Source organism: Coloeus monedula (assembly GCF_965178545.1).
Source record: "Coloeus monedula genome assembly, chromosome: 7".
Classification (NCBI taxonomy): domain Eukaryota; kingdom Metazoa; phylum Chordata; class Aves; order Passeriformes; family Corvidae; genus Coloeus; species Coloeus monedula.
The window spans coordinates 19,916,871-19,932,634 of record NC_138787.1 but is presented as its reverse complement, the minus strand read 5'-3'; the positions used below and the strand labels follow the sequence as shown (position 1 = coordinate 19,932,634).

Here is a 15,764-nt window from a genome sequence, read left to right as displayed (position 1 = left end):
CAAACAAACAGGAGGTCTCTTGCCCATCCAGCCATTAGGACGCTGCACGGTAGCTCGGTGCAGGAGAGCACAGATGTGATGCGGGCCGGTTCCCACCGCTGACAGCTGACGGAGCGGCCCCGAGCACCGCACAACAGCCTGGGAGCAGAGCGAGCGCCGGCCGCGGCTTTGTGGGACAATCAGAAAAAGATGTCTGGGGGGCGGGGAAGCCCTCTCCTCTGTCCTGTCTGTCTGTCTGTGTCTGTTGAAATGTAGGTCATTTATTTACTACCCCGATCTGACGGTCTCTTCAATTGCAAGAGGGAAGGAAGCTGTACAATTTACCAGAGCTTCTTTCCCGCGACGTTTTCTGTACCTTTCAGTATCCATCTGTATATTTTTTGTTGTTGTTAAAAGGGGAAGACAGGGGCTTTATTTATTGATTCAAATTACCACTATGAGAGTGCTAAAAACAAACTCAGCTTGCTGAGTGTACTGCTTGGACGCACAGTTCAAACAAAACCACAGACGGTCCGTCGTCCCGTCCCCCCCCCCCCCCCCGCTTCTCCCCGAATAAATCACCACGAGGGAAGGATGCGATTTTAACTTTTACAATAACTTTTATACTTCGCTGGTGTGGAGAGTTTTGGTCCGAATGATTTGCATTTCTCGCGTATTTAACAAAGGAAATAAATGCACATTGTTTGGTACTCTGAAGTGGAATCGCAGCAGCTGCCAGCGCTTTGCTGAGGTGAAGCAAAGCGCAGAGGACGGAACAAGAGCCCGGAGGGCGGTGGGGGGGACCCGCCGGGAGGGCGGACGGGCTGGCACACCCGCGCAGTCCCGACGCGGCCTCCCCGCGCAAAGCCGGCCCGAAGTCGAAATGCACAAACCGACGTGCAGGAGCTACTCGCTGTACATATTTTATTCTTAATTATTATTATTATTGTTCTGTAAACATGTTGCACAAATTTAGCCTTTTTTAATTATTATTATTATTATTATTATTATTATTATTATTTCCGTTCTGTTTCGTGTGGCTGTAAAACATGATGCTTTGTGTACTGAGATCTTGACATTTTACTTGTGAAATTCGAAAAATGTGATAAACTGAGCTCGACTGTGTTTAGTGTTCTATATGTCAAAGTTTAGTTTTATATTGAGAATGTTAACTTATTGCTTTGTATCTGGGGGAGGAAATGGAAAAAACCCACACAAATCTTTGTACATAAGTTATAAAGTTTCTTTGAGACAGTAAAATTATGGTTTGGAAAAAGAGACATGCATGCTCCCTGTCTCGTAGCGCGGCCAGGAGCGGGGTCTGGGTCAGGCTCCGCGCTCCGCGGTGGGACGGCTGTAGCCGTAACCGGGAGGCGAGACGGAGTGAGAGGAGCGACGCGCTCCGGGTAGGGCGGCCGGTCCCCCGTGCGCCCGGCCGGTCCCAGTTAGGCGGCAGCAGCCGCCGCGACGGGCCGCGGGACCCTCGGTGGAGAGGTCGCTCGGGGCCGGGGGGGAACCGGGCACAGCTGCTGGGACGGGAAGGGGATGTGGGCAGGCCGGGACAGCCGCGGCCGCCGTCCCGACAGCCGAGCCGCGGGAGGCAAAGCTGTGCCTGTGCCGCCGCCGTCATCCCAGCCCCGGACTGAGCCGTGCCCGCTCCCCGGCGTGGCGCAGCGCCGGGCACAACCCGTGGCTATTGCTGGAGTGGGTAAAGCTCTACAGAGCTGAGGGAGCCGGGAGAGGCTGGGCTCGGCCGGCTGGCCGTGCGCATCTCTGCGCGCAGGTTCCGCGGGGGATCTGTGCAGCCCCGCGGGGACCATGCTCGCTCACCCCGAGATACGCACCACTCCCCAGTGCACGGGGCCGGTGTGCAGCCGATGCGCGGCAGCGCAACATTCCGCCCTAGCGCGCACACGCGGCGCAGCGGCCCGCAGGGGTGCTGTATCCGACACGGAAAACGCTCCGCAGGTCTGCATTTCCCGCAGTGCCACGGCCCGAGTCCGGTCCTGAGCGGCCCGAAGTCCCGAGAGGAGCCGGAGAGCTCCGCGGCGCCGCAGCGCCCCAGGACCCGCACAACTCCCGGGCGGCTCTGCCGGAGACCAAACACCTTTGACCGGACAGGAGCGGGGTGGTCAGGCAGCTCGGAGGGCTTTAAAGATATATTAGCTTCTAATTCAATAACGTCTTGCTAAACAGTTCAAATAGAGAAATTATAAGTTTTCTCTCAGCGAGGCGGTCTTGAGTTAGAGGCTATTATAATTGTACATTTGAAAATGTTAATCTCAATACAGGCCTAATTAATTCTGCCTTGTTGCTGACAAGTAGTTCATCAAATATCTGATTCGAAGATTTTCATAATGAGGATATTAATTAAACTATGAATAATCCAAAGGTGCTTATATTGAAACAATACCTCATTACAATGATTAAGTCCTGATTTCGAATATTATACCTTTACCAATTGTCACCCGGCAAATACAACCTTATGGATGAGCCTGTAAATGGCAAAATGTAATTTTGGGATATATTTTTCCTTGTTGGGGGAAAAAAAAAAGTGCCCCTCATTTTCAAACACTTCTGAAATAGGTTACACACAGCTTAATGATGATCAAAATGACTCTTTTCTGCAAAAAAAGACCCCAAAGTGCGCGTACAGCTGCAAACCCAAGAGGGTCAGCATCATTTCACTGTATTCTCTTCTTGATTACAAGCCGAGCCCATCAAACACAACATAATTACAGTAATTTCAGGTTTATTTATTCTAATGCAGTTTCCCCATCTCTCTGGTAATTATGAGCAATTTTTTCGCCCAGGGAATCTTTTTGCATTAACAAAAGAGATAACGCACTGAAAGCCAAATTTGCTGTGCATTGAGAAAAGCGAAGAAAAAAAAAATAAAATAGGTGCGAGCTGCCATCTCTGCAATTCTCCTATATTGGAGCTCTGCAAATTGCTTGCAGGTGTATGGAGCAGAGCTGTCAATAGGAAGGGGCTTCCAAATTAGCAAATGCACAATGTTGAAGTAATGAAGACAGACTTAGCAAAATTGCCAAACAACAGATACCTCTTTAATATCTTCCACCCAAAAAGAAAAAGGGAAAAAAATCCCCTTGGAGTGTCCCTGCGAACCCCCTTGAATAGCTGGGGATGTTGTACATGTGTCAATCTAATTGCAGAGCACAGAGAGGCCCCTGAAACTGGAAAAAAAATCAAATATCAGACCCCAAGCCCGTTTGCATTCGGAATTTGCTCCTTTCGTTTAACAGAGGGGGATAAGAAATCCCCGCCGCCGCCTGCTCCGCTCTCCCCGCCGCCGCCCTCCTATCCCGCTCCTGCCGCCACCGCCGCTCTCATGCCAGTGAAAAAGTGCCATGTCCCCTCCGCCTCCCGGCTCGGGACCGGGCAGTAACGCTCCCCTTCGCAAGGAACCGACAAACGCACACCACGAAACCACCGCCGAAAACGAGCTCACCCGGCGCCGGCAGCCCCCGGCAGCTGGGCAGTCCCGGGTGGCGAGTGCCCCCGCTCCGCACCCGCGCCGCTCTGCCCGCGCCGGGCTCTTCGGCTCGGCGCGGCTCTGCCCGCGGGATGCCCCAGCGCGGCGCGGCTCGGCTGTGCGCGGCATCCCCGCCGCCCGGCCCGCCGTCCCACTGCCTTCCTCGCCCCGGTGCCGCCGGTGGGAAGTTTTGCCGGGAGACTGGGCCGGCGGAGCCGCCGCCGGTATTTCCCCCCTCTCCCGGCCCGCGCGGGGTATCCGTCCACGTCGCGCCCCATAAACTCACCTACCCCCACGAGAAAGGAGCCTGTGTCGCCACCCTTACCTTCCGCCTCAGTCCCTGAGGCTCTGGGCACAAGTCTTTGCTTTACAACAAACCAAAGGACCGAACGCGGCTTTTTGCTACGAAAGTTAGAAGAACGAGAGAGTGTGAGAGAGAGGGAGAGGATCGGGGAGGGAGAAAGAATGCGAAAAAAAAAAAAAAAAAAGAAGCCGAGCACAATAATAATATCCTGAGAGTGCAAATGTGGATTGAGATCCCCCAGAGATGCACATGCCTCTGAGCGCAGCAGCCTTTTTGCAGCTCTGCTCTTGCAGAATATGACTGAAATTTTCTGCTATATAGCCTCTGTCTTTATAGCTGATGAAAAAAATTGCAGATTATTAGCATAAATGTTTACTCTTCATTACGCTGATGACATTGTGCACTCGAGATCTTGGTAATCTTTGGGAAAATTATGAGTAATTTTTAAAAATTTTAAAGCAGCAGCAGTTACCATGCAATTCAGGCTAATTCTGCGTAGGCTCCGAACGGATATAATTATCGAGGAGTCAAGATGTTATGCTAAAAACTATGCATTGATATTCCCATTTATTATGTACATACAACTTTGACAATGTTGATGCTTGAAATAGCAGGAAATTGTCTTGCGCAAAAATTACAGTCCATATTAGGACATGTGAAATTGCGAAGAATTATATAGTAATTGCAGGCTTTCAGATGGGAGAGCCAGAATGCTCAAACTAGTGCAAATGTGGATAAAATTACAGATCAGAGCAAAAATTAGGGAAAAAAGGGGTCTGGGATTTTTCAAGTTGGCTATAGGATTCCGGAAGTGTCTAATGCCACATGATTGCTGCAGCTTTAGGGGAGACATTCATGCCTCAAATAACTCCTTTTGCCAGAGCCGCTTTAATTGAATTTCTCGTGCTTTCTCTTTTCACCGGGCAAATGAGTAAATTGCCTCCCCACGGTATAAGCCCGGCCGGCCCCGCCCGTGCTCCGGGGGACCAGAGGGTGCCCCTCGGCCGGGCGGCTGCCGTGCCGCCCTCTCGGACCGGGCTGGCCGCGGAGCCCTCACTTATCCCGGCCCCCCCCCGGGACCGGCCCAGCTCAGCCGCCCCCCCACCCCGGAGCCGGGACCGGGCCGGAAGGGGGAACCTCGGCACTGGGACGTGGGGTGGAATTGTCCCACCCCTCCCCCAGGCTTCCTTCCCTTCCCCCTTCCCCCCCCCCCCGAACCCTTCCCGGAGTCCTGGGGAGGCCAGGGCATCTCTCGCCCCCTGTTATTCTGCTCCCCTCGACTTCGGCCGGCTCCGGGCGGCCAATCCCCGTGTAACTTGTGAGGGAAATCATGGTTCTCAGCGGTGTCTGCCCCGTCCTATCGGACAGGAAAAGAGCAGAAGAGAACAGGTTACAAACACACGCATATCTATACGTGTGCATCTGCGGTGCGCGCGGGAGCTGCTGTAACGCGCCCCTGCGTCCGCTTGCCGTCGCCGACCCCAGCACGGTGTGAGCCGCATCTGGGATGCGCGCAGCGGGCGAAATACGGAGCCTGAAAGGGCTCTGGGAGATACCGGGATGCTGAAGGACGAACAACCCCATCGCACACACCAAGTGCGGACAGCCCAGAGGGGACTGCTACTAGCAGACAGGAAATAAATAGTAATAAATACATAATAAAATCTAAATAACTAAATAACAGAAAGAAAGGGCGAAGGCTCCCGTCCTGGGTGTGGTGTGCTCTGCTTCCCGACCGCTGATAGCGTTCCCCCGCTGGGCAGGTCTCCGTCCCAGGGACCCCATGCCGCTGTCGGCATCCTGCCCGACCCCACGGAGCCGAGCAACATTCCGCACTGTAGTGCTGCATCGGACTGGAGACGCTGAGCAGGAGGGAGCGGGGCGCAGATGTTTGGGGGGAAACTTTATTTAACTGCGAGAAACGTCTGTGAAAACGATGGGGCGGGGGGACGGAGAGGGAACGGGAATGGGAATAGTCGACTTCCTGGCCATGGCCCGCGCCCACGGCTTCCTCGTGCATCCCGGACGACCGATTTAGCAAAATTTGTCACCTGCCAAAGGGGTGTATCCCACTTCTTCCCCCACCCCCCCCACCCCTCCCGGTCGTAGTCCGCAGAAACACCGCGCTGCCGGGAACACAGCTACTGTCAGACTACTGGGGCGCGGGGCTCCACGGTGCTGCTCGCCAGTTGTGCCGCCCCGCTCCGTGCTCGCCGCGCCGGCGCTTCGCCGCCCGCCAGCGGCGAAGTTTCGTCCCCCCGGCCCGAGCGGGAGGCTGAAGCCACTGCCGCCGGGTCTCCCCGAGGCCGGCGGGAGGGTGAAGGAGGGGAGAGATGCGGGATGGGGCGACCTCGCTACTCCTTGGGGAGCCTCTGGGCTCTCCGGGTGTCTCGCCGGGTCAGCGCCGGGACCGGAGGGCAGCTGCCGCTTCCCCCTTTGTCTCTCCTGTTCCCTCCTCTCTTTCTTTGCACCCGACTCTCGTCTTCCAACACCCCCCCGTCATTCTTCTCTTTTCTTCACTCCTCCTTCGACCCCCGCCTTCCCTCGCCCCCAAGCTTTCCCCAAGCTCTCAGAAGCAATCTTCCCTCCCGCTCCCCCCGCCTCTTGCCCCCCCCTCCTCCCGACGTGTCTCCTTCTGGGGCCGGCCCCCTCCGCCTTCCCCGGCCCCGCCCGGGCTCCTCATGCCAAGGCCTGTCGGAAGAGTCTCGGCCACGCTGCTCGTTCCCTACCCCGGGCAAGCTGGCCTGGGCCTTCATCATCTTGTCTGCAACGAGATCTTCCGCACGGCTCTCTCTCCCTCTGCCCTCTCCAAGAGTGGCGGGGTGACAAAGGCCAGAGACCCCTTCTTTTACTCCCTTTTGCTTCTTCCAGCAACAGGACCTCCAGGGATGCAGCTCGCAGGGGTATGCCCCTCAGGGTTACAGCTTGGAGGGGCACAGCCGGGAGGTGGCATCCTGAGCGGGGCGGCCCTGAAGGGTGCAGTAAAGGTCACCAAAGTGAGGGTTCAGCGCAGAGGGATGCAGAGAGCGTTCCAGAAGGTCACATCCTGGAGGGGTCCAGCCCTCGAGGGATACATCCCATGAACCTGCAACTCGGAGGGGGTGGTGCCTAGAAAGGGGTTCAATCTGGAGGGATCCTGCCCTTACGATGAACTCCCAGAGGAGTTCAGCTAGGCAGGATGAAGCTGAAGGGCTGCATCCCAGAGAGGAATATGCTTAGGGGTCCAGTCCTCAAGGGCCACATCTCGAAGAGTCGGTGCCTCCAGCCTCGAAGCACCACAGAGGGGCTTGGGGCAGCCACCAGCTGTGGCCCAAGCAAAGATCCCATGCAGTTTACCCCCCTGGGTGCCATTGCCAGAGGGGCAAGGCGAAATGTCTCTGGGTCAGGGCTGTGCCCGAGGACCAGCTCCAGGACTACTAGGAACCCCGGGCACGGCCCTGCCCCAAACCCCTCCGGACCGCCATGGGAAGCTGTGAGACGGCAGGAGTCTGTCCCGGGTGAAATGTCGCTGGCGCCAGCAGGCGGGAGAGGGGGAAGGGCGGGCTGCTCTGGGCTGCTGCAGGCAGCGCTGAGTGATTCATGGCCTCGCCGAGAAGACTGTCAGGGGCGAGATTTTACTGTAGACGGGAAAGAGGGGAAGGAGGGGGGAAGTTGCAGGCTTGCGGCAACAGTTACAAGGGGGAGGGGGTGGAGAGGACACAGCTCTCCCACCCAGCGAACGCACGGGTCCCAATCGACACCCTCGATTTCCCCCATCCCCAAAAAAACTCAGAGTGGGCACCATGAAAACAATAATTTATTTAAATAATCTCTGCTTATTGTAAAAGAAACATTAATGAGTGTATAAGTTTTCCATAATAAATAACCAAAAATACCGTTGTTTTTTTTTTTTTCCACGACTCTAGACATCAAAGAGAGCAGGGGCATGTCAGCGGCTAGGTTGCCGGCGGGGGGAGAGCGGAGGGGGGCGGAGAGGAGGGCTCGGCGCCGCTGGCGCCCGACCCGGGGAAGCCCCGTCGGGGCACGAAACCAGCCCGGAGGCAGCGCACGGGCGGGAGCCGCACCGGCACCGCCGCCTGCGACCGGTCCCCGTCCCCGCCGGACGGTTTTGTTCACGGCTAAAAAGGATACCTTAAACATGGGAGGCTTCTGTTTTAAATCTACATATAAAAATTATTTATCTTTTTTTTTTAATCGTTTTATTTTTTAATCCCCAACATCAAAGTGAGGTTATCCGCAAAGGCACCTATCAACTTTAAAAAAATAAAAAGTAAAGTTAACCAGAGTTCTGCACCGGTGGTTTGATGAAAATGACGGGGAATAGGAGGAAGATGGACGGAGGTAAGAGGAGGGAGGTGAGTACGTGTTCCGCAGCTTGGTTATTTTCACGGCGGGAGGGAGGACCCCACGGGGCCGAATAGACACGGTCCCCGCCGCCGATGGCAACGGGGTGGGACGGGGCACGGAGCGGTTCCTCTCTGCCGGGATGCTCGGGGCCGGAGTCAGGCTTCATCAAAACACCAGTGCTGCACATCGGTGCCCCGCGGCTGCCGGGTGCGGCCCGCGGGCTCAAGTCTCTACAGCGCCTAGAAGATGCTGCCGCTGCCGTGGTGATGCGGGGGCTGCGCCGGCTGCGGGAGGGGAGCGGCCGCCGACAGGTGCGCCGGGCCGCCGGGAGCTGGCGGGTACCACGAGTAGCTACCGAGGAAGGCGGCGGCGGGGCTTGGGCTGGCGGTGCCGGCGCTGCCCGCGGTACGTGGGTGCGGAGCGAACTCCCAGGCGGGGGGCGAGGAGGGAGACGGTGGCGAAGAACTGCGGCGGGGAGGCGGCTCCGCTGGAATCTCTCCGCTTTTCCACATCTTCTTGAACTTGGAGCGGCGATTCTGAAACCAGATCTTTACCTGCGGGGAAAGAGGCGTCAGGCGGCCGCTGCCTTTGCGGCGCCATCCCGGCGCCCAGGCCGCCCGCGGCGGGACAGGGACGCGCAGCTTTCGCAGCCCCGAGCACTCCCGGCGCTGCCTCAGCGACCCCGGGGCCGTCGAGGCGCCATGGGCCGACCTTCCTCCCACGCTCGCACCCACCTCCGCGGAGGGCGCCAGGCCCCGGCGGGGCGGGACGTGCCCGGGGCCCCCCGGCGGGAGAGCCTTACCTGCGTCTGGGTGAGGCCGAGGGAGGCCGCCAGCTCCGCTCTCTCGGGCAAGGCGAGGTACTGGGTTTTCTGGAACCGCCGCTGCAGAGCCGCCAGCTGGAAGCTAGAGTAGATGGTCCGGGGCTTCCGCACTTTCTTCGGCTTCCCGTTCACGATCCTGATCTCCGGCTCGCAGTCTTCCTTCTCTGCTGCGGCAGAAACAGCAACCCCAGTGAGGCGAGGCGCCCCCGCCACCCTGGGGCCTGCTCGCAGTTCGGCATCACCGGCCGCCCCGTCGGGGGCACCCACCGGGAACGAGCGCTCTCCCGGCCCACCCCGTGTCCAGAGCCCCGATCGCCTCCTCGCCAGGCTCACCGAGCTGTCCCCCACGCGGGGCTCAGACATACCAGAGTCGTTGTTGGCTGGAGAGGCCCTGCTGCCGTAGGGCCCGTAGGAACCGTAGGCACCACCGTAACCCACGTCGTACGCGGCCTTGGCAGAGTAGGGGGCGGTGCCGCCGCCCGCGTAGGGGTAGGAGCTCACGGGGCCGTAGGGCGGCCCGCCCGCTGCCCCGTGCTGCTGGTTGGTGTAGTAGCTGCTGTCGGTGGCCGTGGAGACGGGCAGCGTGGGGGACTCCTGCGGCTTGTGCAGGCCGCTGTGCTGGTGGTAGCTGCCAGCGGAGATCTGGCTGGTATGCATGTCCGGCATCAGACTCTCCAGCACCCCCGTCATCACGCGCCCCCACCCGCCGGGGCACGGGCCGCCGCCCCGCGGCCGTCCCCCCCGGGGACAGGCGGTCAGAGCCGCGCCACCATGCCCGCCGCGCTCCGCCGGGGCGGTGCAGCCGCGCTCCCGCCGCCGCCAGCGGGACGGACTCTGCGCGCCGCGCGCCCGCCGGGACGGCATTTAACACCGGTCACGTGGCGCGGCGGACGTCACCTAGCAACAGCCAATGGGAAGCCCGCCCGCGCCGGCTCCCTGCGGGCTCGCGGAGTGCGGGACGGGAGCGGCGCCGGGCGTGGGGATGAGCGGCCGCGGGGTCGCCAGGGACCGGGACCTTCCACGTCGTACGGCTCAGGCTGCCTCCCCTTTGGTTGGACGGGGCGGTCCTATCCCCACGGGCGAGGGCTCGGGGCCGCGGCTCAGCCCGGCCGATTCTGCCGTGCCGTGTCTCCGGTGTGTGCCCCCGTCTGGCCGGCAACCCCAGGGAAAGGCTCGCGCATCGCTCCCCCCCAGAGCGGCATCCCCGCGCAGGCGCGCCTGGCGGCAGGCGGAGCTGGGGAGCCGCGTTTGGGGGTCCCTCTGAGCTATTCTGGCCCCGGCAGAGCGTGCACATCGCGGGAGATCAGCAGCCTTCTCTCTGTGCCAGAGTGGCAGCGCTTTTCGGTGAAATCTCCGTAATGTTACACGCGAAGGGGCGACACTCCGCCTAGCACGCACGGGTGTTTTGTACAGCAGTTGCTGACGGCGCCCACGGGATGTCCGTCCACGCGGCAGCCGCTAATGGCGCCTGTTGAGGCCCAGGCACAACGGCGGGGCCGGAGGTGCCGGGCACCCACGAGCCGCGGCCCGTCTCCCTGCCCTGTCCGGGCCCGCTGGCGGCTGCACCAGGGCCGTCGGGGCCGGTTGTCGGTCGGGCACGGCGGCGCTGCTCTTGGCCGCCCTCTGCCGGGGGCAGCGCCGCTGGGCAGCAGCCGGAATGGTGTCTCAGGGGCGCTGGGAAGCGCTTCGGAACTGATTTTTATTCTTATATTATTTCCCTCGCTCGACTGTCCCGCCGCGGAGCCGGGCTGCCTGCCAGGGAGCGCGTTCCTTTCGCAGGGAGAAGGCCCCCGCGCTGCCGAGGGCTGCCACACGCGGTGCGGCCGCGTCCCTGCAGGAGTCTCACGTGTGTTCAGCGCGGGCAGGGAGGGAGGCGGCACTGGTGCGAGGGTGGCTGCAAATGGGAAAAAAAGCTGGTAAAAAGGTAAAAAAAGAAAAAAAAAAAAGTGGCCGGCCGCGGTCGTGTTGTTTGCAAGGGCCGAGGGTGTGTGGTGTACCGGGCTATCCCCGCGCGCCCTCAGCCCACCCTGCCTCACGAGCCCGCGCGTGCCCCCTCAGGACCCCTCCTCGCGCTCGTCGCGCCCCGCTCCGCCCGGCAGGGGCCGCTCCCTCCCGGCGCCGGTGCGGGGCATCCCGCCCCCGCCCCAGGCCGGCCTCGCCCCGGCCTCGGCCGCTTTGAAGCGGACCGCGGCTGGAGCCTGTCCGTCTGTGCCTGCGGGCTGGCGGCGTTGCGGTGAGCGCAGGTGAGCGGAGCTGGTCCTGGTCGTCTGCCAGCGGCAGGTGGCCCCGGGAACTGGGCTGCGGGAGATGGGGCGCTCGGCTGAGCCGGCGGGAGCTCGGGGCACGGCCTCCGCGGGAACCGACGTGCCCAGCACCCGGCGTGATAACGCCGGAACCTGGTGCCCCAGACCTGCTGGCCAGCGGGGCCCGGGGGGGGGCCGGACCAGCGGCGGTCACGGAGAGAGCTCGGTGCCCGCAGCAGTGGCTTTCGTGCTACTGACTCTCCCAAATATAGCTGGTGCTTAGTGCGAAAGAAAACCGGTTTCTGCAACCCGTAGTGTGAACGTACAGCTGTCCCAAGTGACATCTTTGTAGGACTATTTCTGTCCGTCGCTGGACGAGGGCTGGCAGTCCGAAACAGCCGCTGACTGGCACGGGGGAGGGGCAGGCAGCGTTTGGTGGCTGTCAACAAACAGCGGGACAATCAGCTACCCTTCATTAGTCACGCTTTAAAGCATGTGCGATAGTGTAAAAAAATAACAAGGAGAAAGGACATTTCATCTCGTACTGAGGATTTAATAAAGGACGGACTTACTCGGGAATTTGTCTTGCTATGTGGCAATTTTTATTTTTTAATGAAATTAAATAGTGCTATATAGTATGTACATGGTGATCTGTACAAAAAGTAAAGAGCATGATTTTGTTTGCTTCAGCTTATATGAATAGTCTTTCTCGTGCAAGTTGTTCCTTATAAGTTGATGCAGGGCTCACAAATTTAAATGAATTGTCAAATGATAGCTGCTCCAGTCTTATGGCTTTGTTCCTGCAGTTTGTTTTGCCTTTGTGGAGGCACAGACTTACTGGAATGACCACTGGGGAGTTACTATTGCATATATTCACATGGCGGATCTTGTAGATTTGATTTTGTTATTTCTAATTTACTTGAACTTTTCTTGTGAGGTAGTTGTTTGAAGCACCAGCTTGTATAAATAAAGGCATGATTAAGGGAGAAATGACATCAGGCAGCAGGAAGGAAGGAGAAAGGCTTGTTTTAGGTGAGAGACGACTACCATGAATGTTTTAAAACACACTTCTCTGAATCAGTCATAGTATTATTAGGAGTTAAAAAAAATAATGGCATTAGGCTGGCCTGTGTTTATCTGTTTTCATGTTCTCATGTTGAGCTAATAATTTTAATTCTGCTTTTTTGTCCCTGCTTTGGGAATTGTGAATGTAACATGCATAGGTAGTTAGAAAAGACCCAGAGAGACTGGGGAGCGAGGTAAAAGTTGGAGGAGAGTAGGAGTGTTTTGTGTACCTGCTGTTAATACTCAGCAGTCCTGCTTGGCTTTGGTGTAATAGATCATGCGTTATTATTTATATCCTGTGAGAAGGAATGTTTGTATGATACAAAATGTATATCTTATGAACATTGGTCATTCAGTTGCACATGGGAGAAAGATGCTTGCCTTCTCACTGCGGAGCAGTTCAGTGTTCAAAAGTTTTGGTCATGAGGTTTATATGAATATACAGCACTTATTGCCAGAGGCTGCAAAACAATTGAGCCATCTTTCTTGTTGACTTGTTTGTTTTAGAGCAATCCTCATGCTGACTGTGGACATATTTTGTTTATCAAGTATGGCAAATACAGTGTGTATAAACAAAAGAAAGGATCATCAATTTTCAAAATCATCATTTCCAGCTTATCAGCTTGTATTAATTTCTTATTTTTAAGGCAGTTGTATATGATTCATAGAAATGGCTACAGTAACTCCTTGCTAATATGTTGGGTTTAATTTATTATTAACTATTATTCCTATGATTCTCTTCCTGAAACGGACTTCATCTGAGAAAAATGTGAAAGCACTTAAAGGCTGGTATCCTCACTTTATATACATGATATAGATTTAACCTAGGGATCAAGGGAACAAGTTGTTCCACAGTGTTTTATCTCAAGTTTCACTTGAAGACAACTGCAGTTAACATTAAGAATGGGGTTAATTTTTAATCTGCTGTATTTTAAAATATTATTTTACCCATTATGATCCACATTTGGCTCAACCATTTCACTTACTGCAATAAGAATGTGATGAATCTTGAGAGATGGGCCTGTCATTTCTGATAATGTTGCACAAAAGTAGTTGGACAGTAGTCTCTACTGCAGTGGCGTGTTAACAGGTATGGATTTCTTTCCATGGCTAAGGGAAATGCTTTCCAGTGGATTTATAGTGATATAATGCATGGTATAGTCTGAGTGTTTGCCTTAATAATTGAAGAGTAACATAAATCATGTGCCAGATGAAGCCATGAGGAGGGTTTATGCTTGCATTGTACCTATGAAATCTGGTATTACACTTGAGAGTAATGGTAACAGTTCAATCTTCCTTTTCTGAGGGATTAAGTGTATCAGCTTTTGGGAAACTGTGCGAATCTTTTCAACACCCCTCTGTAAGCTTGCAACCTGCTGTGCTTAGTTTCTGAATCCAGTGTTATCGTTTCCCTCTCTAAAAACTGTTTATTGTCTCATTCATCTGTACATCAGATTACTTCATTCCGAAAATCACATAACTCTTCTGAGAAGAATATGCCCCCTTGTGTGGCTCCCTGAGGATTCCTTTCTTATCCCCTTGTTGTAAACAGCTTATACAAGCGTGACATGAGACATGGGTTCTGTAAAATCCTTTCAGAGTTGTTTATTAAACTGTCTTGGTCTCAGATTATCTGTCTCAGTGATGATTCACGGGCAGCTCAGCACCTTTCTTCAGCAGAAACCTTTGCAGACTGGAGCACAAACTGTGACTTTTAACAGTGGATTAGTCTGGTGTTACGTAGCACAGGTGTTTCTCAGTTGTTTCCTTGTACAATGTTGAAGAAGTGCACAGCCTGATGTCTTGGAGTGAGTGTCTAATATCAACACATTCTCGGGCCTAATAATTGCTACAGATGCATGGTGTGGGAAGGGAGGTCTGTGTGCAGAATGTGAAGGCAGTAGAGCAGCAGTCCCTGTGGATTTTGGGAATAAAGCAGAGCATGCCCAAACAGTCCCTCTTGCTTCCTTTAAGACTTAAATTCTACTTTGTTCTGCAGTAGGGCACTTCAACGTGTTATGATCATCCCTGGTGCTTCCAGGTTTTTTTTTCTTTACCGGATGTATCATAAGTAATACTACTGACAAAAACTGTGTGCCTTCCCTCTGCCCCCCCCCCCCCAATTGGTAGAATAGCTAGAAAGTAATCTTTTTAGTAGTGTTTTATGGGAATGTTAACTGGCCAGAGGCTGGGCAATTATGACTGCAGGTATGTGTATACTCTGGAGCAGCCTGCTTTATAGTGGATTTGGGCACATTGAGGTTCAGCCCACAGGTAAATCTTTGTTGAAAGTGTTTTGTGTGTGAATATTTAGATGGAAAAAAAAATCTTTAGTAAGAGCATGCATGAAAAATGCTTTCAAGATGAATCATTAGATAATTTCTAATATTGCTGTAGATGACAAATGTGAGAGAAGCTGAGAGGCGTATTTTGTGGGAGCAGATTTAAGCTGAATTGATAATTTCTATCGTTATGAACTCTTGTTTTGCACAGGTAGTGCAGACCTTTTTTTTTTTCCTTGACTGTAACATCTGTACAACCTTTACCTGTGCAGTGTAAGCACAATTTAAGCAAACTTCAACACTGAGAATAACCTAGACTGCTTTGGTTTTAGCTTAAATGTGATTATTTTAAGGGTTTAGTTTAGTGGACAATGGTGTTTGGAGCTCAGAAATGCTACATCACCTCAGTGTGCAGGATGAATTTTGATTTGTATTGCCAGTGAACTGCCTGAGGTGTGGAGTGCGCTTTCTTCTGCAGGATCTTGTTTGAGCTGACATTTCCTATGACTGGCAAATAACAAAGTCTGTTCCTGATGGAAAACATGAAAGTCTTGCTTGGAGGGATGAGATGTGCATTTTGCTTTAAAGAAGATACATACGAGAACAGATCTTGTAAATGGATTATACAGCTGCAAAGTACTTGCGGCGAGTCCTAGATTGCTACATTCCCATCTGGAATGCCACAATAAATCGACTCAATTTGTGGACCATGCAAACTGGTCAGTTTTTCCCTCTTCATGGGAACGCTTGGATGTATGCTCTGGGATTTGGCACTGGCTATTCCCAGCCTTTGTCGGCATCCTAAGTAGAAATTATTAATTGCTCAAAATTGTAAATTTAAAAGAAAATCCTCTTCTTTCCTGTAGTGAGAAAGTATTCACATACAAACCTTAAAAATTAATAAAAATTAATTGTCCTTGAAGTTATTTTTCTTTTTCTTTTTTTTTTTTTTAGGTGGTGAAGTAAATGTGATCAGAAGTGAGTGTGTTGCTATGACCTTGACTGGTGAAGCCACAGCAGTCCCATTAGCTGACTGGGGGACCTTTTCTTGAGGCTATGTAGCTGAAGTCTGTGGTGTAAGTATGAAAACAGGGAGTTTTGGGCAGTGAATTGTCTGCAAGGAGTGCTCAATCTCATAATCTGCACACATATCTATTTTAAAACTGTTCTCCCTTGGAAGAAAAGGCGTGAAAGGAACTGTGTTCAGATTCACAAGAGTTAGTGG

At 54.4% G+C, this 15,764-nt stretch overlaps 2 protein-coding genes across 2 annotated transcripts in view; one reads left to right on the top strand and one right to left on the bottom strand.

Moving 5' to 3' along the window:
- Nucleotides 1-8,365: 8,365 nt before the first annotated feature.
- Nucleotides 8,366-9,639, bottom strand: DLX2 (distal-less homeobox 2; the record flags this gene model as incomplete). The annotated part of the gene is made up of 3 exons (XM_082285096.1): nucleotides 8,366-8,680; nucleotides 8,929-9,116; nucleotides 9,315-9,639. The coding sequence occupies 3 exons, from the start codon at nucleotides 9,637-9,639 to the stop codon at nucleotides 8,366-8,368; spliced, it is 828 nt and encodes a 275-aa protein (XP_082141222.1).
- Nucleotides 9,640-15,521: 5,882 nt separating this feature from the next.
- ITGA6 (integrin subunit alpha 6) overlaps nucleotides 15,522-15,764 on the top strand; it is a gene marked incomplete at its 3' end in the record, with an annotated part of 126,943 nt that continues 126,700 nt past the window's right edge. The window contains exon 1 of the mRNA XM_082284921.1: nucleotides 15,522-15,615. The remainder of the gene's footprint in view (nucleotides 15,616-15,764) is intronic.